The 21,083-nt window shown below is 37.6% G+C and overlaps 1 protein-coding gene across 2 annotated transcripts; it reads left to right on the top strand.

Moving 5' to 3' along the window:
* The first annotated feature begins 1,781 nt into the window (after positions 1-1,781).
* Positions 1,782-20,611, top strand: LOC100892842 (ATPase family AAA domain-containing protein 5). Of its 2 annotated transcripts, none has more exons than XM_030983975.1 (18): positions 1,782-1,934; positions 3,698-3,812; positions 4,879-6,672; positions 7,077-7,389; positions 7,833-8,105; positions 8,537-8,685; positions 9,439-9,595; positions 9,938-10,306; positions 10,895-11,089; positions 11,760-11,929; positions 12,581-12,849; positions 13,641-13,773; positions 14,275-14,368; positions 14,675-14,739; positions 15,080-15,694; positions 16,176-16,804; positions 17,319-17,459; positions 17,819-20,611. In XM_030983975.1, the coding sequence occupies exons 2-18, from the start codon at positions 3,765-3,767 to the stop codon at positions 17,910-17,912; spliced, it is 5,508 nt and encodes a 1,835-aa protein (XP_030839835.1). In that variant the 5' UTR covers positions 1,782-1,934; positions 3,698-3,764; the 3' UTR covers positions 17,913-20,611. The 2 variants fall into 2 exon arrangements, with proteins under 2 accessions (XP_030839835.1, XP_030839836.1); XM_030983976.1 differs by lacking the exon at positions 1,782-1,934 and adding an exon at positions 2,779-2,806.
* The last annotated feature ends 472 nt before the right edge of the window (positions 20,612-21,083 follow it).

Genomic DNA, 21,083 nt, shown 5'->3' with positions numbered 1-21,083 from the left:
TAGTCTAATATCACCCTTATCATGATTAAATTTATCCTTAAAATATTGATATTTAGCTTTCTTAATTTCATTTGTAACTTTATTTCTGTATTGTTTGTAAACTCTTTTCCTATATTCAGTTGAATTTTTCAAAGATTTTTCATACAATTTCCATTACTTTTTAATTTTTTTCATCAATACTTTATTTATCCATGGTTTATGCTTACGTCTATTAACATTTATTTCTTGCAAAGGAAAGCATTCTTCATAAATGCGAATAAATTTTGACAAAAAGCAACTATAGCTCACATTACAATCACTTGATTTCAAATTCCATCTGACATTTTGCAATCGTTTACTGAATTCAAAAATATTACTATCATTAAACTGTCTTTTGCTTATTACATATTTCTTTTCCTTGAGGCAATGACCATACATGAAAAGAGGCACTTATGCGTATGAAAAAGGGGCACTAATGATAAAGGGGAATGTGCATTTGTTGAAAGAAAAGGGGCACCTATCAGATTTTAATAGGGGCATTTATCGGAGGTGAAATGGAGCTTTTAAGTGGCTCTTATTAAAAAGAAAAAGAGGCACGTGTTAGAATAAACGGGGCACTTATCACAGGTGAAAAGGGGATGATTATGAGAAAGGGAAGGGGCACTTATAATTAATAAGGATAAGAGCATTTATTATGAAGGAAAGGGGGGACGTTTCAAAATAAAAGGGGCATTTAGCGCATAGGGACTTAAATTTATTTTTGAGATATGCGCTATATAATAATGATTTATTATTATTATTGTGCATAAGAGATGAAAAGAGCACTTATCAGGAGGGGAAGGGGCACTTGTCAAAGTAAAACGAGTATCTATTAAAATTGAATCCCTTAAATAGGGTCATTTACAAAAGATGAAAAGGGGCACTTATGAGAATGAAAAGGAACTATTTACTTAGATGAAAAGGGGCATTTATGTTAAGGGAAAGGGCTCTTTTATAAATGGGGGCACTTATCATAAGGAAAAGGGGCACTTATTAAAAAGGAAAGGGGGCAGGCACATGTGAAAATTATGAGGTGCGCTTATCCGAGTTAAAAAGGGAAGGGATACTTTTTATAAAGAAAAAGGGGAACTTGTCAAAGCAAAAGGGGAACATCTCAAATTTGAATAGGGCAATTATCAGAGGTGAAGGGGGCGCTTATTAAAAGTGAAAAGGGGCGCTTCTCGTACCTGAAAAGGGAATTACTAGTGATTAAAAAAGGCTCTTATGAGAATGGAAAATGGACACTTAATTGCAAAGGAAAATGGGAACTTTTCAAAGGAAAAGGGGCACTTGTCAAAGTAAAGGGGCACTTCTTACAAAGTTAAAATCTGATTGACACAAACAAAGTGATCACTCTTAAACTTACTAAAGAAAAATCAAGTTGATTTCTCTTTCTTAACCATATCAACAATTTTATTGGGAACTTTTTGGGGCAACAAACAAATTCGTGCATAACATGTCCCTTCGAGGCTAAGCCCCGTCTTCCCGCAGTCAAATTATTACACCCCCCCCCCCCCCCCCCTCCCCCGGCACTCCACCCCCGACCCCGCCCTAGCCACTTCCCCCACTTCCCACACAAAGAATTTTGACTCTTGGCTCGGGTGAAACTCATTTTCTTAAATTTCACCGGTAATAGACTTCTCTTGGTCGTTTCTACATTATGCGAACGGTGTACGCGTTTAGTACGTACTCATATCCTTGATATCGACCTAAACAAACGCCAGGAAATCTTATCTATGGTTCCCGCACTGAAATCCGCGGGAGATACACAATATGTACACAGAGCTGATGAATTCGAATTCAGCGATTTGACTTCTTAGGTTACCTAGCTTGAATTGCCGGTACAAAGACGTTTAGACTGCATTTCATGTATCCTTGACTTCGTTAGGTGGGAGTGAGAATCTGTCTTAGCCAAGGTATGTGTCAGTCGACCTAGATTATCACTTAGAACCTATGGATTATCAATAAATATCATGACTTCCAATTTTTCCATGCAACTTTTTTTTATCACAGGATGTCTGAACTCTGATGAAGATGACATGAAGATGTCATGAACTTTATTCATAATGTTGTTTGTATTATTGTAAATGTAATGTTATGAAGGGCGCTGAGTGACATTAGACGATCTGAATAGATCTAGACCTATCTGATTATTAATATTATCTCTTCAACACACTTTGAAATCGCGGTCAAGAATTTAACCAAATCTTCCAAGTGTTTCTGATGAGTGATGTCAGTCAAGAAGACTCAAGTCTCATGATTGATAATGAACTGGCAATGCGACTGAGTTACATGACAAATACGCTGCCCTTTGCCTAGAGGTTGCAATGTTGATCCTGCCTCCATTCGTGTTATTTAGTTCCCTCCCTTTGAAAGCACCCCTCTAACTCTAAGTCTGTGTGTGTAAATTCAATACGGGCCAATACGAGCCGGACTGTGTTGCATGAAAAGTACCGCTTTACCAGAGATTTTTGGAACATGAATGCGGTCCCTCCGTTCCTTAAGTGGGGGGGGGGGCCAGGGAGGGGGCAGGCGGGAAAAGCAAGAAATAATATAAATATAGACTCTAGTGTACAAAAAATCTGATTTTACATTACCTTTTTTATGCTGACTTTACGAAAATGGTATAGGTCTAGTTTAGTTTAAATAGGCGGTGGTCTGTGACTGAGTGTGTGCCAGGAATTTGCTGAGTTCTTCTTCTTCTTCTTTTTCTTCTTCTTCTTTAAGATAATCTGCCTCCTTCAATACTGAAGATTCTTGCAGATGCCGTATACTCGGCCTGATTGAGGTATGCAGGTGGACCATTACACCGGGGTTTCCCCCTACTCTTATACGAATAGTGCAATGGGTTCTTAACGTGCAAGGGTGGTGACTCTCCTGTACACGGGGCCCTCCATTTAACGTCCTATCCGAGGGACGGAGTGTTTTCCACTTGACATAACCTGCGTCTATGAACAAGGGAAGGGGCACGTTCCCGGCCCCCCACTCCGAGAACGGACGGACCCCATGCGTGTTGCCAAAATGTCCTTTTCGTAACAAAAGAAAAAGGTCGACCCGTATCGACTTTACACACCGGACTTTTGCTGAAAAGGGGGGGGGGGTGCTGAAAAAGGCTCGTATACAAAAGAAAAAGGTCGAGCTGTATTGACTTTACACACCAGACTTTTGCTGAAAAGGGGGGGTCGGTTGGAACACGCATATGCGTACCCTAAATAACACTGAGTGGGGGGCCGGGGCACGTTAACACACAACGCAGACTTCAGTCATCTGCCTGGGTTGGAGTCGAACCCGGGATCTTTGGTTCAACAGGCATACGCTTTACCGACTGAGCCAACTCGCCTCATCAGTGACTCAGTGACAATTGCTTTAGTTGCATTCTATTTCTAGTCATCGCCAGTGACATAAAGTGAAGTCAGCAGCTTCACTTGAAATAATTTAACTATGACCACAAACTGGCAACGGATGATGAATGCATGCTGACCTAGCTACTAGTACTACCACACAAATATCTTAACTCTTTGGGCTTAGCAAGGCAAGGACATCACAATTGGATGATGTTTTGCTCATTAATAAAACTTTTGGGTCACTGACAGCTCAGGGTCTAAATCTAGAGAGCTGCAAAAATCATGAAACTAAAACCGTCCAGACAAAAATATTTTCAATTTTTTTTTTCTTTCAGGTGCTTATGATTTTTAGATGTGTTCCTTCTTAGAAGATGTTATGATGATGTTTATCACAGACTACTCATGATTGGTGTAATGGAGAAAACCCTGGAGGAAGCTGCTCTTGAGAAGGTAATATTTTGTGAAATTCAACAAAATGACAAAGATATGTTGCTTTTGTGTACAGGTAATAATTATTCTGAATGTTTGTGCACTCGGTTTAAACAAAATTGTAGGTGGGGGAAATGCTGGCATGTTGACTTCAAATACATTGTCATTGTTCTTTTAGTACCGGTTAGTTGGTCTTTGATATTCATATCCGAAATGACTACCAAAAATATATGTATCTTATATTCCTGTTGAAATGGAAAGACATTTGAAGAGGATTACTTTGATGAAATCTACATAGAGCGTGTCCTGCTTCAATTTGTTCACCTCTAAACATATATATTTTTTATATTAAAGGGAAAGTCCACCCCCAAAATAAGTTTGTTTCGATAGAGGCAGAATAATAAGAAAATCAGGTGAGTGAAAGTTTGAGCAAATTCTGAATGAAAATAAGAAAGTTATGAATTATTGAAGTTGTGATCAATCAAATACAAATTGGCAACTCTGTGACTTATTATACGAGCTCTCCTTCATTTGCTTTGTGCATAATATTCCATAAAATCATGTTTTTTTCGTTATTGATGACGGAATATATATTTGTTCCTTGCAGGGGGAGTATAGAAACATATTTGCAATTATTATATTTAGGGTGCATGTATGGTTGAAATTTTTCTTGAGGGAAAATGAAAATTTTAGATTTTTTTAGTACTGAGCAAATGGAAGTTGAGCTCGTATGATACGTCATAGAGTTGCCAATTTGTGTTTGATTGATCACAACTTCAAAAATCCTAACTTCCTTATTTTTAATCGGAATTTGCTCAAACTTTCACTGACTTGTTTCTCTCATTTTTCTACTCCTACTAAAACTAACTTAATTTCAGGGTGGACTTCCCCTTTAAACTAAATTCTCAACAGAAAATGTGTGATCTGCATTCATGTATGTTCAGCCATTGGTAAATACCAGCTGTAAGATTTAAGGTTATTTTTTCTTGTAAAGATATATTTCTTGTGTAAATCTGGTTTACATGTCCATGTCACTCCTTTCTGTAAATTCTGTCAGGCTATATCCTATGTATTCTTCACTTTTCAGGAGGAGGTCTCTGTTCCAAAGCAAAAGAAGGCAGAAGTCAAGACACCCTCCATAACAAACTTCTTTAAACCACCAAGCAAACCTACCCCACAGACAGAGGAAAGCAAGCCAACAGACCTAAGAAATTACTTTCAAGTGACCAAGAAAAATGTTGTCCCAGATCAGCCTAAAATCTCTAGTGATCAAAACTGTCAGGAAGATTCTTCCCTGAAAGTTGAAAAAGCAAATGCTATTGAGGATGGTGACAGTAAACTGAAAAGGAATAAACGGGGAGGAGAAGTTAAACAAGTATGCAAGAAGCCTAAGAAACACAAATCAGATTCCAATCTTAAAAGTGATGATGAAGACAGGGATTTTGAGTCACCGCCCAAGAACAGGAGAAAGAGAAAATCTAGACTAGATTCAGATTCCATAGCTGATTTTATTGATAGTGAAGACTCTAAGCAAGGTCATGACTTGTCAGAGAATGGAAGCTTGCAACCTCTTACAGGCCAAGATGAGATGGAAGTCTCTGAATCAGATGGTACTGAGATGCCTTGCAATGGGGAAGATGCACAGAACACCAGTACAATAGTATCTTATGAAGATTTCTTGAGAAACTCTATGGAAGATGAGGATAATAAAGAAAGTGAAATTGAGAATGAGACCAAAGATGTTGTTGAAAGTGTTCCAAAAGAAGTTGACCATCCACCAGATTCAATCATGCTTACACCTCCCGACTCTCGATGTTCTCAAGAAAGTCCCACTGGGGACCAGCTGGCTACACCACCTGCCAATCAGCATACAATGAAGGAAGAGGAAGCCAATGATAGTGACACCTGCCTTCGTAAATTCATCACCGTCAAAGCTCAGGTGCACAGTCCCCTTGATGGGAGAGACAAAGACTCTTCTCCTAGTGCCTCACAGATGCTGAATTCTGAGACGGATTCCAGGAAAACAGGGTTTGGTCCACGCAGGTTGATATCTAACGTCTGTGTACCTGACTCAAGTCCAGAACTCAGATTGATATCTATAGAGACAAAAGATGAACCTAAGAAAACAGGACCAGTGTATAACATTTTCCAGCCAAAAGCTACAGGTTTTAAGAAAGATGTAACCAAGAAAGAGCTAACCAAGAAGGAATCTACCAAGGAGGAAGCTACCAAGGAGAATAAACAAGAACAATCTGGGCATGTGAAAGACTTGACCAAAGAGAAGGTCAAGGACAATGGTGAAGATGATACAGAAAAGAGAACAATGGAGAAGCAAAAAGAATTACCTGACAAACCAGATGTTGTGAAAACACAGGATGTGGATGATAATATTGCAAAGGGGAAGAAAGAGAAGGAAGGGACTATAAAGAAGGATTCGTTGACTGCGAAAAACAAGAAATTGAAAAGGAGTAAGAAGGTAGCAGTAGCCAGAAAGGACAGGGAGTCACAGGAAAGTCCTCTTGCTTCAAAGCCAAGCTCAAATTCAAAGTCTTTTGTGGGGGAAAAAGAGACAAAGGAAGATTCATTGATACCTCCAAGACGTGTTCTGAGAGCCAGAGTTTCCAAGGCATCCACTGATGCAGATTCTAGCCTGGAAGAGTTTGAGGATGTCCAACCGCTGAAGACCAAAGCCAATAAACAAACTAAGAAAGCTACACCGAGTTCCAATAAAACATCTGTGAAGGCAGAGGTAAAAGATAAGAAGAGAGGATCAGAGAGATCAAAGACTGAGCACCAAAAGTTCAAGTCCTCCTTGATGTCAGGGGGTAAAGGTCAAGGTCCCATCAGACTGAAGCTGACTGCCATCAAAGCATCACCAAAGGTAAGATGGTGGTATCATATATCAGAGCATTAGCAATTAAAAAATGACCTACTCAATTTACTAATTATATTATTTTTTTAAATAAATACCTTTTTTTTTCTAACCTGGCAATTAGTGTTGAACCCCAATTGAAATATTTAAGATATGATGATAGTAATTGCATTTTAAGCTGCTATAGATTTCACATTCTTATTACCAGAGTCAAATTATAGTTTGTTGGCTAACAACTATATCGGGACTCATTTTTTCCCCCTATTTGCAACTTGCTGCCACGGTTACTTTTTTTTTTGGGGGGGGGGGGGGTCTAATTTAATGATTCCTCACACTAGGCTTCAATTGCATAACATATCTTGTCAAAGATTCTTGTATGATTGTAACCTATATCCTGTTTCTTGTATCTACAGAAGAACAGCAAGGTTACCAAAGCTCAACAGCTCCTACAGAAAGCCAAGAAGGGACATCAGACTACTCTGGTTTCTAAAACACTACTGTCAAGACAACTTGTGAAGAAGAAGAATACCCAAACAACGTTTCCTCACTCAAAGTCAACGGCGGTATCATCTAAGGCTGAGAAAGCTTACTCTTTGAATAAGAAAGGCAAGATGGAGGAAACTAAAGAGAAACCTGCGAAGAAGTCTGAGAAGAAGGTTGGAGGTGGTGCACAGACGCCACGGAGGAGATCTAGCTCAAGGAATAAACCAAAGACACCACCTAAACGTGAGTAGATATACTTTTTACATTTCCATAAAACAGCTTTTGACTCATGGTACTTGCTTTGTATCAAAGTTCATCTGTTTATTGATTCACTAGTGCCAAACAACATACAGCATTGTTAGAATGTGATAAAGGGTCTGAAATTACAATATAGAATTCTTTACCTCATAGAGACCAGAATTATAACATAATAATAACAATAGGCATTTCTATAGCGCCATCTATCTAGAAATTCTATTCCAAGACGCATTTATTATTACCCCGGCTTTAGCCTAGCTGCCATAACAGCGCTCCAGCATTTCAAGGAATTAATTCCTGCCAGGTACCCATTTACATCACCTGGGTTGAGTGTGGCAAATGTAGATCAATGTCTTGCCAATGTCTTGCCAATGTCTTGCTTTTACACTGAGTAAATACATTGTTGGATATTGTGTTTTGATTCACAGCTGCTGCCAAACTAGCCCCAATCTTCACCAAGCAAGGCCAGCTAGCTGCTGCCAAGAAGTTTAAGCAAGATAGTATCCTGGCTGCCATAGCTGAATCCTTACCAGTAGATGAAGCCAGTAGAGACAGTCTGATAGACTCCAAGGAGACCATGAGTGACCTCAGTGGACCAGGGTTAGGGTTCAACATGCTGGAGCAGCTCAAAATGAAGCCCACGCTAACACAGAAGGATGCCAGTATGCAGCTTATCAAAGCCTGCCATGTTTTGCAAAAGGGTAGGTTACATGCACTGCCCAAATTTCTTTTTTTACTTTGTCCCTCTCTGTCTCTCTCTGTCTCTTTTTCTCATTCTCTCCGTTCCATTTTACTCTGTTTGCCTTTCTCTTTTATTATTTTTTTCTTTCTCAGTCATGTGGGTTATTTCTTCCCTCTATTTATACCATATTTAAATGTGATCAAATTGTCTTAATTTCTATACCAGGAGCAAAAGGCAATGTCTCCTAAAGAGAATTTATATGAGTTGGGTTGTACCACATGATGATATCAATTTGTGCTGCAAAAGACTGGAAGCTAGAAGCAAATACATGTTAGAGACCAAGAAATCATTTATGGTAAACTCGTTTCACTATTTCTTTTTTTATATTTTAAGAACTTGTATATCTTCTTTATTCCTGTCATATTGTATCATTATTTCTGTTTATTTCAGATGATACCAATCCATTATGGAAGCTACCCTGTCCTGGACTTGGCAACTGGAAGCTGAAAGATGACCTTGAAGCAAAACCACAGATCAGCCAAGACATGAAATTAGCTCCATCATCTGTCTCATCTCCATCCATTAGTTGTAAGTTCAAGGTAAGTGTTTACAGCATTAAAAAATTGTAGCCCTGGCCACTAATTTACAAAACTTATCATCAGTGACAAATGACAGTTTTTGTTATAAGCCAGTGAATCTTTGCTTCTGATTGGTTATCAGCAGATTTGTCACTGATTTTTGTCATTTGTCATTGAAAAAAAGCTCTGTGAAACAGGTTCCTGATCACAAAAGTCACCTGAACAAATAATGCTATTGATGTAAGTGTTCTTGAACTTTCAGCTACATGAAGTGAAGTGCATTATATAATGTACCGGTAGTCAATTAACTATTTGTAGACTTGAGATGTATTCAAATGGGTTGAAAATTATGGACAAGTAAAAAAAAAAAATTGGACTGTCTAGTACTCAATTGGTCTCTTGCAATACTCTTGTGATCTTCATAAAAGAGATATTTCTAGTTCCTTGTCTGTATTATACCGACCTTATCAGTAATTCTCCCTCAGACTAGACTCACAACCTTGCATTTCACATCCTGGTTCTTTTTTACAATGAAACCTTATATGAAAGTAGACCTGTTGGTCTGGTGTAAGGAACAGACATCAATATGTGTCTTTACATAGACACAAGCCTCATTAATGTCTAAACTGATGCGACCTACTACATAGTACTGAAATGTAAAAAAAAATAAAAAATTCTGCCTTCTCAAACACGAAGGCTGTATGAAAAACGCAAGTCATGTTTATGACGTACATTATGCTATAGGTGAATTTGGGTACTGTTTCTTGTTTTCAGCTCTTTGAAGGACATCCACCAGTCAGTGAATCCGATAAGAAAGCTGTCATGGATGAAATCCTCCGAGCCAACCCTAAGTTCCCTATTCAAAAGATCTTCAAGATGTATCAGGCAAAGAAAAATGGAGAAACACAGAAGAAAGACAAAGACAATTCTGGTAATTATTTATTTTTTTTAAATTCAAAATGCTCTGGGCAGAAAAGAAAGATTAAAATAAATGCAGAGGGAAACTGACTGAAATATATCTAAAAATGATATTTCAGTCTTTACATAAGTACAGCAAAAAAAATGTTATCCTGTCAAAGGATTCTTGCTTGAGACTTCCTAATGCTTTTCTACTCAATATTTTATCATGGATTTATGTCTAGTCAAGTAACAAGAGGAGATTTTGAACATGTGCAATGCATGTAGCACCTTCATAATGATATAGTTAGCAATATTGTCATTCTTGTTTCTTACAAATTGCCATTGTGTATGGTTAAACCTCTGTGCTTCCCAGATGTTCAAGCAAGTGACCAGGGTACTCAAGAAGCAGCCGCTAGCTCAGAGAGTGTACCAACCATGAAAAGCTCCAAGCTTTCAAGAGGCAAGCGAAAAGCGGAAGATAAAAACGATGACGACAACGCAAGAAGAAAGATAGCAAGGCGTAGTGGGACCCGAGGGTGTGCTGGGAGATCTCTTGAGGCTGGTTTAGATGGTGAGCCAGCAGAGGAGGTAGGAGATGCAGAGGAGAGGTCTTTGAGGAGGTCATCCAGGAGGAGCAGTAGAAGGGTGTCAAGAGAAGTGGAAGAGAGGAAGGATGGAGATGGGAAAGGAGAAGAGGAGCAGAAAGCAGAGAAGGATGGAAAGAAAGATACAGTAGTGGAAGGTAGGTTTAGGGTCTTATAAGCATTCAAAGTTTACTCTCTTCTGAACATTAAGTGTATTGATGATTTACTGCTTCATCTACAGACCTGATAATTACCTGATTTCTTTTCTTTTTTTTAATTCTTCCTGATTTTACTTTTCTTCTTCTTCCTGATTTCTCCCAATTTTCCCCTTCTTTTCCCAAATTTCCCTGATTTTCCTGATTTTCCTAATATCCTTACTCAAAAGGGGGGGGGGGGGGGGAATGTTGTTAGATGCCATTCCCCCCCCCCCTCGAATCCCTTTTTTTTTAGTGCCCACTATCACCCCTGAATCTATCTCTTTTCCAGTAGATAAAAGGTGACCAAGGTTGAATAAACTTAATTTGAGCATATTGTCCCATCCGTCTGTACCATGCAATAACTAACAATTAGCTTTATTGTACATACAGCTGGCAAGTTGCATAAAAGCTCCTTATTTTGATAGGATATCCATTGTGGATGAATTGCAAATATAAAAAAAACATGATAGTGCGGATCTATCTGCATTGTCACACTATTTTCCTGCAAATTCTCTTCCTGATTGATTTTTTCCCCCTTTTTTTCTTCAGAGAGCCGAGAAGAGAAGCGACGAGCTGGGTTACTGTGGACTGAGAAGTATCAGCCGACTGCCGTTTCTGAAATGATTGGTAACACTGCTCTCTGTAGGAAGTTTAGCTCGTGGTTGACGGAATGGAAGAAGAAGACACTGAGAATGAAAGAGAAGACACGGAATGCACAAAGGAAGGACAAGAGAAAATCTAAAGGTAAGGGTTAGATACCTGAGGGAGGTCGGGTAGAAATGATTGGAATAGAATTAGATCTGGGCCCCTTTGCACAAAACTTACAGTTGATGGTAACTTTGCCATCAATGGTAACTACCATGGAAACCTTGATTTTGATGGTGTTGAGCTCTGTTACCATGGTAGTTGCTATTGATGGCTAAGTTACCATCAATAGTAAGTTTGATGCAACGGGCCCTGATCTCTTGGCATGTCCTTGTTAATTTCCTTGTAATCACTTACAAAAACGTATTCATATAATCTTTCCTCATATGGTTAGAAACAGATAAACTTTGTACCTGTTAACTATATGCTTATCCATAGTTGTTCTTATCATGATGCGATAGTTCAACTTGCAATCAAATATGTCATTGAGTTATTGTAATTATGCCTGCAGTACTCATAGATTCTTTATGTGTAATTAAAAAAAAAAATTATCCTTAGTCATTCTTGAAAATTCCATCTACCTCTTCCTTTTACAAATACTCCCTATGTATGTTTGTTTTACTGGCTTCATGGACAGAGCACTGATATCATATATTTAGTTGTATATGAAAGGCTAAAATTGACAGGAAGTAATTTGCTATTCCTATGTTCACTGTCATACATCTACAATGTTTACAGCCCTGTGTATATTTCCTTCACTTCTACCTAGGTTCTCGGAGGATCGAGAGTGATGATGAGAGTGATGATGACTTCTGTTGTAGTGATATCGAAGACAGTGATGAGGAGGATGGATTATGTAACACCATTCTGCTTTCTGGACCACACGGAGTAGGAAAGACATCCCTTGTCTATGCTTGTGCACAGGAGCTAGGATTTGAGGTAACTAAAGTGTATTTGATGTTAATCATCCTGGAGACAGTATCCATGACAGGACCAGTGTTTATATGATCCTTAGGGGGGGGGGGGGGGGGGTGTTTCACAAAGATCCGAAACTTAACTCTAAGGTGGACTTGAACATTATGCAGAGCCAGTTGTAGCCTCAAAATAAAATATATTCAAAAGCAAAAATTCAAATATTTTAGACTTTTATAAATTCTACATCAAGACCATTAAATATCTCCTTGATAATAAAAAATATGAATGACTAGAATCAACATTTTATGCTTTTTAAATTATCTTTTACAAAATATTTTCAAAGATGTTAACTGCTTTCCATAGTTGTTAGGTCCAACTTAGAGATAAGTTTAACTTAGGATCTTTGTGAAACACCCCCCTGGTTCTCTAGAATGAAGAAGACAATCAAAGCATGGTGATTGTAGCAGAAGTTTGCTATTATTTTCACTACTGCAGGAAATTATTATTTTGGTGTATCATAAGGTTTCAAATAATTGATACCGTTTTTAAGATGGTTTTACATTATGTTTAATAAAAAATTAAAATGATTTTAAGGTAAGTATGTGTTAATGTGCTCTAGACTTTGATACTTAAACTTACTATAAGTTTTTGTTGTTTTCCAATTAATTTCATCAGGTGTTTGAGGTGAATGCGTCATCCCGTCGCAATGGCCGACAGATCTTAGCAGAGCTTGGAGAAGGCACTCAGTCACATCAGGTTGCTAGGCAACCAGGCTTATCCTCCACCAGGTTCTTTAATCAATTTCCAAGCAAGTCTGTCTCTACCAAGCCTGCCTCACCCAAGAAGAAGAAGAAACCAGCCCTTCCCAAAGCCTTCGCTGGTTTCGTCAAGATTGGGAGCTCCTCTAGCTCGAGTACCAAAAGATCTCCAGTCAAGAAAGCAAGGTAATAATAATAATAATATTTAATTTTTATAATAATAATAATAATATTTAATTTTTAAATAGCAAGAAAAGCAAGGTAACCATTGATTACAGGCTGTGGCTTGCGCTTATTACACATGCTTACTCATCAGGTTGGTAAGACACTTTGCCATCTTAATCTAAATATGCTTTGCACTTTTGTGGCAAGATTTCTGAACGTGCCTTTTTTTTTTCTTTTTCTTTGATACAGTTAGTAATACTGAAATCTTGACCAGGCTTAAGATTCCACATTTCTCATCATAGCAAAGGATGGTTTGCTCTGAAAGATGATTTATTCACGATAATTAATAAATCTCTTTAACCTCTTCTTACCGATAGTACTATTTAAAAAATTAAATATATATTGCCATGGCTCACCTCTATGTACTGTACCTAATCATGCTGCCTGCATTTATTGGTGTATAAATATTTTTCCAAGCAAAGAACTAAGCATTTTTATACAGAGATAACATTATTATATTTCATTTGTTTTAGAAAATTCTAAAGAAATAATTTCAGTTGTCATTTTAAAGCCCCACTGCACAACTTATAGCTACTTGTGCCCTCTATATAGCAAACAATGCCTAATCTGTGACCTTTGATCCTCATGGTCCTCTTTTTCTTATGTTAATTGAGAGCTGATTTGATGAGATAACCACCTGTAACTGACCTTGCAGGGAGGTCTAATCCCTCACGGCCAAACTAGTGCAGAGGGGCTTTAATGACTTTGTTTCGTACAGGTCTGACCTTATTTTCTTGTTTGTTCTTGAATAGTGTGAAGAAGTCTCCTAAGAAAGCCATCAAACAGTCACCCATCAAGAAGATCTCCTCATCCCAGCCACCTGGATCTCAAGCAGCCAGCACCAAACCTAAGATCACTTCAACATCACTTATCCTCTTTGATGAGGTGTGTACAATGTCACTTAACTCATGTTGTGTTGTGTCCTGGGATTCCCACCACAGAAATACAACTTACTACAATCTGCAATCATTAATTGTCAATGTAACTCTATTTTCTACATGAAACAAGAGTGAATGCTAGATATGCAAAGTTAAACATATACCGATAATTTAAAATGACCAACTGAATTCTTTTAGGTTCCCTAGGACAAGCAAGTGTTTGTAACTTGATAGCATTGAAAGGGTCAAATATGGATGTTTTGCCATTCTATATTAAATCTTGCTGATTCAGTGTAGGATGCCTGATTGGCCTAATTTCTTTAAAGGTTGGTATCCCAGTATTTTTGTTTAAATCACCCATTAAAACAATTCTTTGCACGTTATCAAAAGTATGATATACATTTTAAAACGGAATAATTTGCCAGTTTGTCCAATCTAATCTGGGCAGTATGATGAAATTCTTTGGAACACAGTCGCTAGAGCTTGATTATACTTCTCTTTCTTTCAGGTTGATATAATATTTGAAGAAGACAAAGGATTCCTGTCCACTGTGATGTCATTCATGGAGAGCAGTAAAAGACCCATTGTCCTTACAACATCAGGTAATAATCATCAGATGAACTTTTTACCGTCTTGTTTTACACTAATGTTATTATACACATGATTACTACTTGTATTTATGTAAATGTTTTATCGCCTCATTAGTAAATATGTAATTGAACAAAGTGTTGGATAGATCAAATTGAAGAAGTGTACCGGTCTGTCAGAAAGGGGGAAGAAAAATCTGCTTTGTTAGATATATACCACAATTATATATAATGAATTGTAGTGGCTCTTTTATCTTCTCTTTATGAACATGTGCCTTCCAGTAATTATATTTTATGTATGTTTCCTGTCTTTCTTTTTAGATCCAAGGTTTTCATTCAGTTTAACTTCTAGATATGATGAGCTGACATTCAAACCCCCACCATTGGTAAGTGTCATAATGTCAGATACACTAGTATACTAGATTTAGTCATGTTTCAACTCTCAAACCTCACGAGTTTGTGATCTTTCTCTCGGTTTGAACATTTTGGACATGTAAATTTCTATTTGACTTGTGGGCAAGTTAATCAGATTTTATTCATTTTTTGGCCATTTTATTAATCAACAAAGTATATACTTGTTATATTTGATGAAATGTCAAATAGTGGTAAGAATATAGAGAATCCCTGATACTAATTAACTGACTAACTGATTTAAAGACTGATCTTGGACTACACTTTGGTGCATATCAAGAAATAATGACTTCATTCTTCTCATTTGGTACACAGAACCCATTGGTTAGTCACCTAAAGCTGCTGTGCCTCGCTGAAGATGTTCCCATCTCACATCAAGACCTGAGATTGGTTGCCGAGTTCTTTGACCGTGACATTAGACGATGCCTGCAACATCTCCAGTTCTGGGTGAGTTCTGGAGCGACGCCCAGGAGTGATTCAATCCAGCTGGGACCAGATGGGGAGGAGGATGATAAGAGAGAACACATGATAGATGCTCCAAGAGAGAGAATATCGCAAGGAAAGCCGGTGTCTCAATCGGCCACTAGTGAAATGGACACAAGTGATGTGGGTGGGGATGAGACCAGGGTGGGTGGAGCCATAGTGGAGCTAACGCAAGAACTGATAGATCTAGAGACAAAGATTATAGCGGTTGGGGAGTACTACTCCATGAAGGGGTACAAACCCCAGGATGTGCTGAAGATGATGGATGAAATGGGACTGACGAGCGAGAAGGAGACACCCAAAGACAATGAAACCAACAGTATTCAAGAGAGCTTAGGACAACACAGTTTTAGGACAGGTCTTGGGAACTATTGTGGACTTTTTGAGAGCATTGCTGGACTTGGAAATGTTGCAGGTCCTGTGATAGACTCATTACATCTTTTGAAGGTGAGTGAAAAGAAATAGATGAAGATGATTAAATTTGCAGAAGGATATTTCAGTATTTGAAACCAGAAATGAGTGAGAATGAATATAAGGGTGAAAAGTGCCTTACATTGACCATACAAGTAAGTTGTATATGAAAAGGCTGATCCTTTTGGGAGTTATGGCCAACGTCGACTCAATTGCCTTCACCAAGTGCAAACCGCACCTTTGTGTATGAGCAAGGAAGGTTTGATTGAGTTGTCCAGGATACTTTATTAATATTTGCAAGTACATATGCACGTATTCTTCAAAGTTCTTTCTGTTTCTTTAATCTTTTAAAGACAAAAGTTGAAAGATTGAAATAAGAGTAATAAAGTATTGTTTAAGGAATTTAAGTCTATGATGAAACCTCAAACATCAGTGTTATGATGAATGAATACTTAAAACAAAAAAATTCTATATAGAGGAGACAATTTGTTATTTCTGTTTCTTCTTCTTTTTTCAGAGGTTAGATGATCCTGTCATACTAGCATCCATTCTCCGAGCATTCCATGATCTTAGAATCGATGCTGTCCACTGTAACCTACCTCAAATCATCTCTTCAATTACTACCTCCAAAGACACCAAAGCAAGCTATGCATCCCTCTCGTCCAATGAGAAATCATCTAGCGAGTCAGCTGACCATGAACTGACCGAAAATGAGAAAAAGAAGTCATCTAAACTCGGTGGTGATCTGATGAATATCATGGCGGAGCATGCAGACAGGATGTCAGAGATGGATACAATGCTCCTCCACAGTCAGCAACAAGACAGTCATCTCAATCGCTATGGTAACAATGAATGGTGGCATCCACTGCTCATGCCTGGGTTGATTGACAGTGAGGATTGGATAGGAGATGATTATGAACAGGTAGATGTCAGGCACTGTGATTCAAGAGGTGAGGTCAACATAGTGGATATGAACTGCTGCTTAGAGGCGATGAGTCTGAGGGATTGTGTGAAGAGGTGTAGAAGAACGGTTGCTGAAGCAAGGCAGGATGAAACAAGATGGGAGGAGATTCAACGTAGCGTCTTACCATCGGACCATGAAGCCCTTCTACGCATCAAGGCCATCACATCTGAAGCAACATTGAGGTATGTACATTTTAGATGAATATTGTTTTATTTACACTTAAAGTAGATACTGTATCTTTCAGCCCTTTATTATTGCACTTTTTTCCCTGAGATATTTTTGGTTTTGTTCCTAAACTATTTTGTCTGCTTTCATCAGACAACTTACATAATGTGAAGTCTTTGATTGTGCCTTGAATTGATGGTTCCTTTGTTAAGCATGCCCATGTATATATTAGTTATAAGGACATACTCTTCCTTCCACTCAAAATACCAGGGACTGATTTTCCCTGTTCTAAATTTAGAATGGATAAAATTCGTGTTTGACAACGACATTGAAGGTACACCGAAGAACATGTTGAAATGGACTTTAGAATGATGAACATACTAAAGGTGATCTAGCCATACTTGTTGAATAAGAATTGCATGTATAATTGATGCTAGCACATCAACAGAGTTAGATTTGTCAGAATTAAAAATAACCACATTGTTTTCATTGGTTTTCAAATACCCTACTCTTTTCCCTATGATTTTCCAGAGAAACAAACTCTTCGGTGGTACGCAGACTTCCAGACCACTTGTATACTAACCACTCAGCCTTGACGTTAGACTACCTGCCTATGCTCAGAGGGATCTGTCGTTATGAGGAACTCAGGAAGGAAGCTAACCTCAAGAGAAGGTATGTAGAACAGCTTTGTAGATAAACGGGTGTTACAGCATAGTCACACTGATCCGTTTCACAAAGCCTTTTCAACTGTATGTAACAATTGTGGAAGTTCAATTTGGATTAGGTGCCCTTCTGATACACTACTAAGTTAGTAGCCTAAACTATGTTTGAATATCTATGTAGCTAGAATATGACACAGTAAGGGTGGGTGTTTGGATACCAATGCATTTACCAGCTAACCCCATACTAGTGTAGATGAACGCAAGAAACAGTTTGCTGCATACATTTCATGACATGATTTTTACATGAGAAGCGTTACCATATTTGATGATACAAGCCAATCCATATCTGTGTTTGTTTTCTCTTTGCAGATTCTTCCATTATCTGGACAGCATATCATTCTGTTTGAAGCCAGTAACACACCTCAGTCTAGCTAGTATTCTCAATCCAACCCAGCATCCTTAGCTGTAAGCATTCAATCCGTAACACACCTCAGTCTAGCTACTATTCTCAATCCAACCCAGCGTCATTAGCTGTAAGCATTCAATCAGTAACACACCTCAGTCTCGCTAGTATTCTCAATCCAACCCAGCGTCCTTAGCTGTAAGCATTCAATCCGTAACACACCTCAGTCTAGCTACTATTCTCAATCCAACCCAGCGTCATTAGCTGTAAGCATTCAATCAGTAACACACCTCAGTCTAGCTAGTATTCTCAATCCAACCCAGTGTCCTTAGCTGTAAGCATTCAATCAGTAACACACCTCAGTCTAGCTAGTATTCTCAATCCAACCCAGTGTCCTTAGCTGTAAGCATTCAATCAGTAACACACCTCAGTCTAGCTACTATTCTCAATCCAACCCAGCATCCTTAGCTGTAAGCATTCAATCAGTAACACACCTCAGTCTAGCTAGTATTCTCAATCCAACCCAGCATCCTTAGCTGTAAGCATTCAATCAGTAACACACCTCAGTCTTGCTAGTATTCTCAATCCAACCCTGCATCCTTAGCCGTAAGCATTCTGTCCTTACGGAAGCCAGTACCACACATAAGACTTGCTAGTATTCTAAATCCAAAACAGTGCCTCAACATCTTGAAATCTCTGTGAAGCCACTATTCATTTGGTCAATTTAGTGTCGTTTCAGCTGTAAGCATTACATATGAAACCAGTTTGAAACCGTATATAATATATTTATTTGACCCCAAGCAACGTCATCATTTTTAGATAGCATGGTATTGATCATACATTGCTGTTATGGTACATATTTATTTTTCAAAACTGGATAACATTCCAACATTGTCATGAATTGAATGAGATAAAATTCTCTTTTAATTCTTGGTGAGAAGTGTATTAACAGTGATTGAACTGTACTGAATGTATCTATGCAATTACAATTCTGTGTATTGCTCTTATGCATATTGAATATGTATTGTGATCAATCAAAATATAAGTTATTCTTCTATTATCAATTTGCACCATATGTCAATTACCATGATTACAGTATTCTGAGAAGCTTTGATAATGTTATCCACCTATATCTTCATTTGACTCAGCATCTCTGTGGAACTATATCTAGTTAGTTGCTAATTACTTACAAGCTAAAACATGCTTTCTTTGCAGTGGTGTAAAAACAAACCATCACATCTAGGAGTATGCAACTGTTCATGTAATTGTGTCAAGCTATTCAACTTTTGATTGCAAGTATTGTGATATGGAATTCTTATTTATGTGATTGTCCTAAGCAAGCATAAAGCATACATGTAGCACATCACACACTATCCTTTAAACATGGTCATATTGAGGTGTGTTAGATCAAAATTCAATTGCTACTTAAGGTGAGTGTGGTATTCCTCACAGCAAATTGGCAAATGTAACTTTGCTATCGACTAGATGACTTGCAATTGATTTTGATCCAGCAAAACTCCTTTTAAAAATAAATGGGGGACTGAACTTTTTCTATGATTATTTTTGTATTGTGTTATTGTCACTTTTTGCATTTGATTACATGTTATGTACCACATTCTATGTGTATTTGGTCATGTTCTTGATAAAATATTTTGCAGCATGAGTTTAAGGTCACCTCCTTCTTGTGGTATACATGGATATCGCACTGATTTTTTCACCTTGGGTTTAATATTATGCAGGCTGTTGAGTTTGATGTGATTTAGGGTGCACATCGATCTTCATCATGTCTGCCTCTAAGTCTTTTCTCTGTAAGAAATTTGGACTTTTAGTGCATAATAATAGGATTGTTATCATCTGTTTATCTTTAAATAACTGAAAACAATTCCATATATAATTTTTTTTTCTTCATACATTGCTGGCCACATTGATGTCTGAGGTTTATTATTGTGAACTGCTTGTTTGACCTTTATGTCCAGAAAGTCAAAAATGTAATGTAAGCAATGTACATGACTACATGTGAAACTAAATTATTCATACCCTCAACAAGTTTTGTAATTTTGTAAGTATATGAAAAATTGATTTGTTCTGATTTGTGTTTCTTGAAAAATTGACATGTTAAAGCTCACATCTAGGAGTATTCACCAAAGGCCCTAATGCAACCAGTCCACCTTTCACCTTTGAGTTACGAAAAACAAACACAAAACATCAAATTTACAAGGGGTATGACTAATTTAGTGGTTAACAGTACATGTACCCAGCGTGAGACACAACCCACCCATCATTCTCGTTTGCTGTGTGCTTTAGATCTTTTTTAAGTAGGGCATTTCATTATTTTCCAACGTTTACTTTCTTTGTGCTAAACATATGATTAGATAAATTATAATAAGTGGAACAACAAAAGAAGTCAACAAATGGGGCATTATCTTGTCTGACTGATATTTGTAGAATGATAAACAAGAAATTATATTACCTACATGTACATAGTAATTGCAAACTATTGTGTATTCTTATTAGCTAAAAAGAAGCTAGTAATTTATCTTGAGGAAGAGTTGATGTACATTGAGAAAGATTTTTATGTATTTGTAGATATAAAGAAGAGAGGGATAATCATGGTACAGTATGTAAAAACAAGATGTTAGAAGAAATGTGCATGTACTTCTTGATAACTGTTTTTGTGCATGTACATGTATGTACCTGCTGAATATTCTTATATTTTGTACATTTTCATATCTAATAAAATATTTGAGACAAAAAATGTACAAGTCTGTCATTATCTGTGTATGTTGTGAATGTGTTATCTTACATAATAGTTGAACAATGCATTCAGATATATACTCTGTAAATGTGGAAGGAATAGCCTTGGATAAAAAGCCTGCTTTGATTTTTCATATCTGAAATTATTAAGATAAAGATAGAATGAGCTAGGATGAAGGACACACTATAGCGACAATTGTGTGCATTCTTTATGGTTGACCACTAATCATAGTAATGGACACACAAGTTAATGTATGTATGTATAAATTACACACATCCCAAGTAACTATTGTGAATATGATTTTGGTCTGCAGTGTAAATACGCATTTTCAATCTCCCAGGCTCTTTAATACTTGATTCCCCAGGTGTTTCAACACTTTGTATACAGCGATGTTAATCATGAAGTCTTTATGAAACCCAAAACTTACTTGCTGGTACATTAGGCCACAACATTGTGTGTAAATAAAACGGCATTTC

The sequence above is a fragment of the Strongylocentrotus purpuratus genome, unplaced genomic scaffold, assembly GCF_000002235.5.
Source record: "Strongylocentrotus purpuratus isolate Spur 01 unplaced genomic scaffold, Spur_5.0 spur5_scaffold_14, whole genome shotgun sequence".
In the NCBI taxonomy this organism is placed as follows: domain Eukaryota; kingdom Metazoa; phylum Echinodermata; class Echinoidea; order Camarodonta; family Strongylocentrotidae; genus Strongylocentrotus; species Strongylocentrotus purpuratus.
Note: the sequence above shows the minus strand (reverse complement) of the source record. Positions and strands in the feature narration are given on the sequence as shown.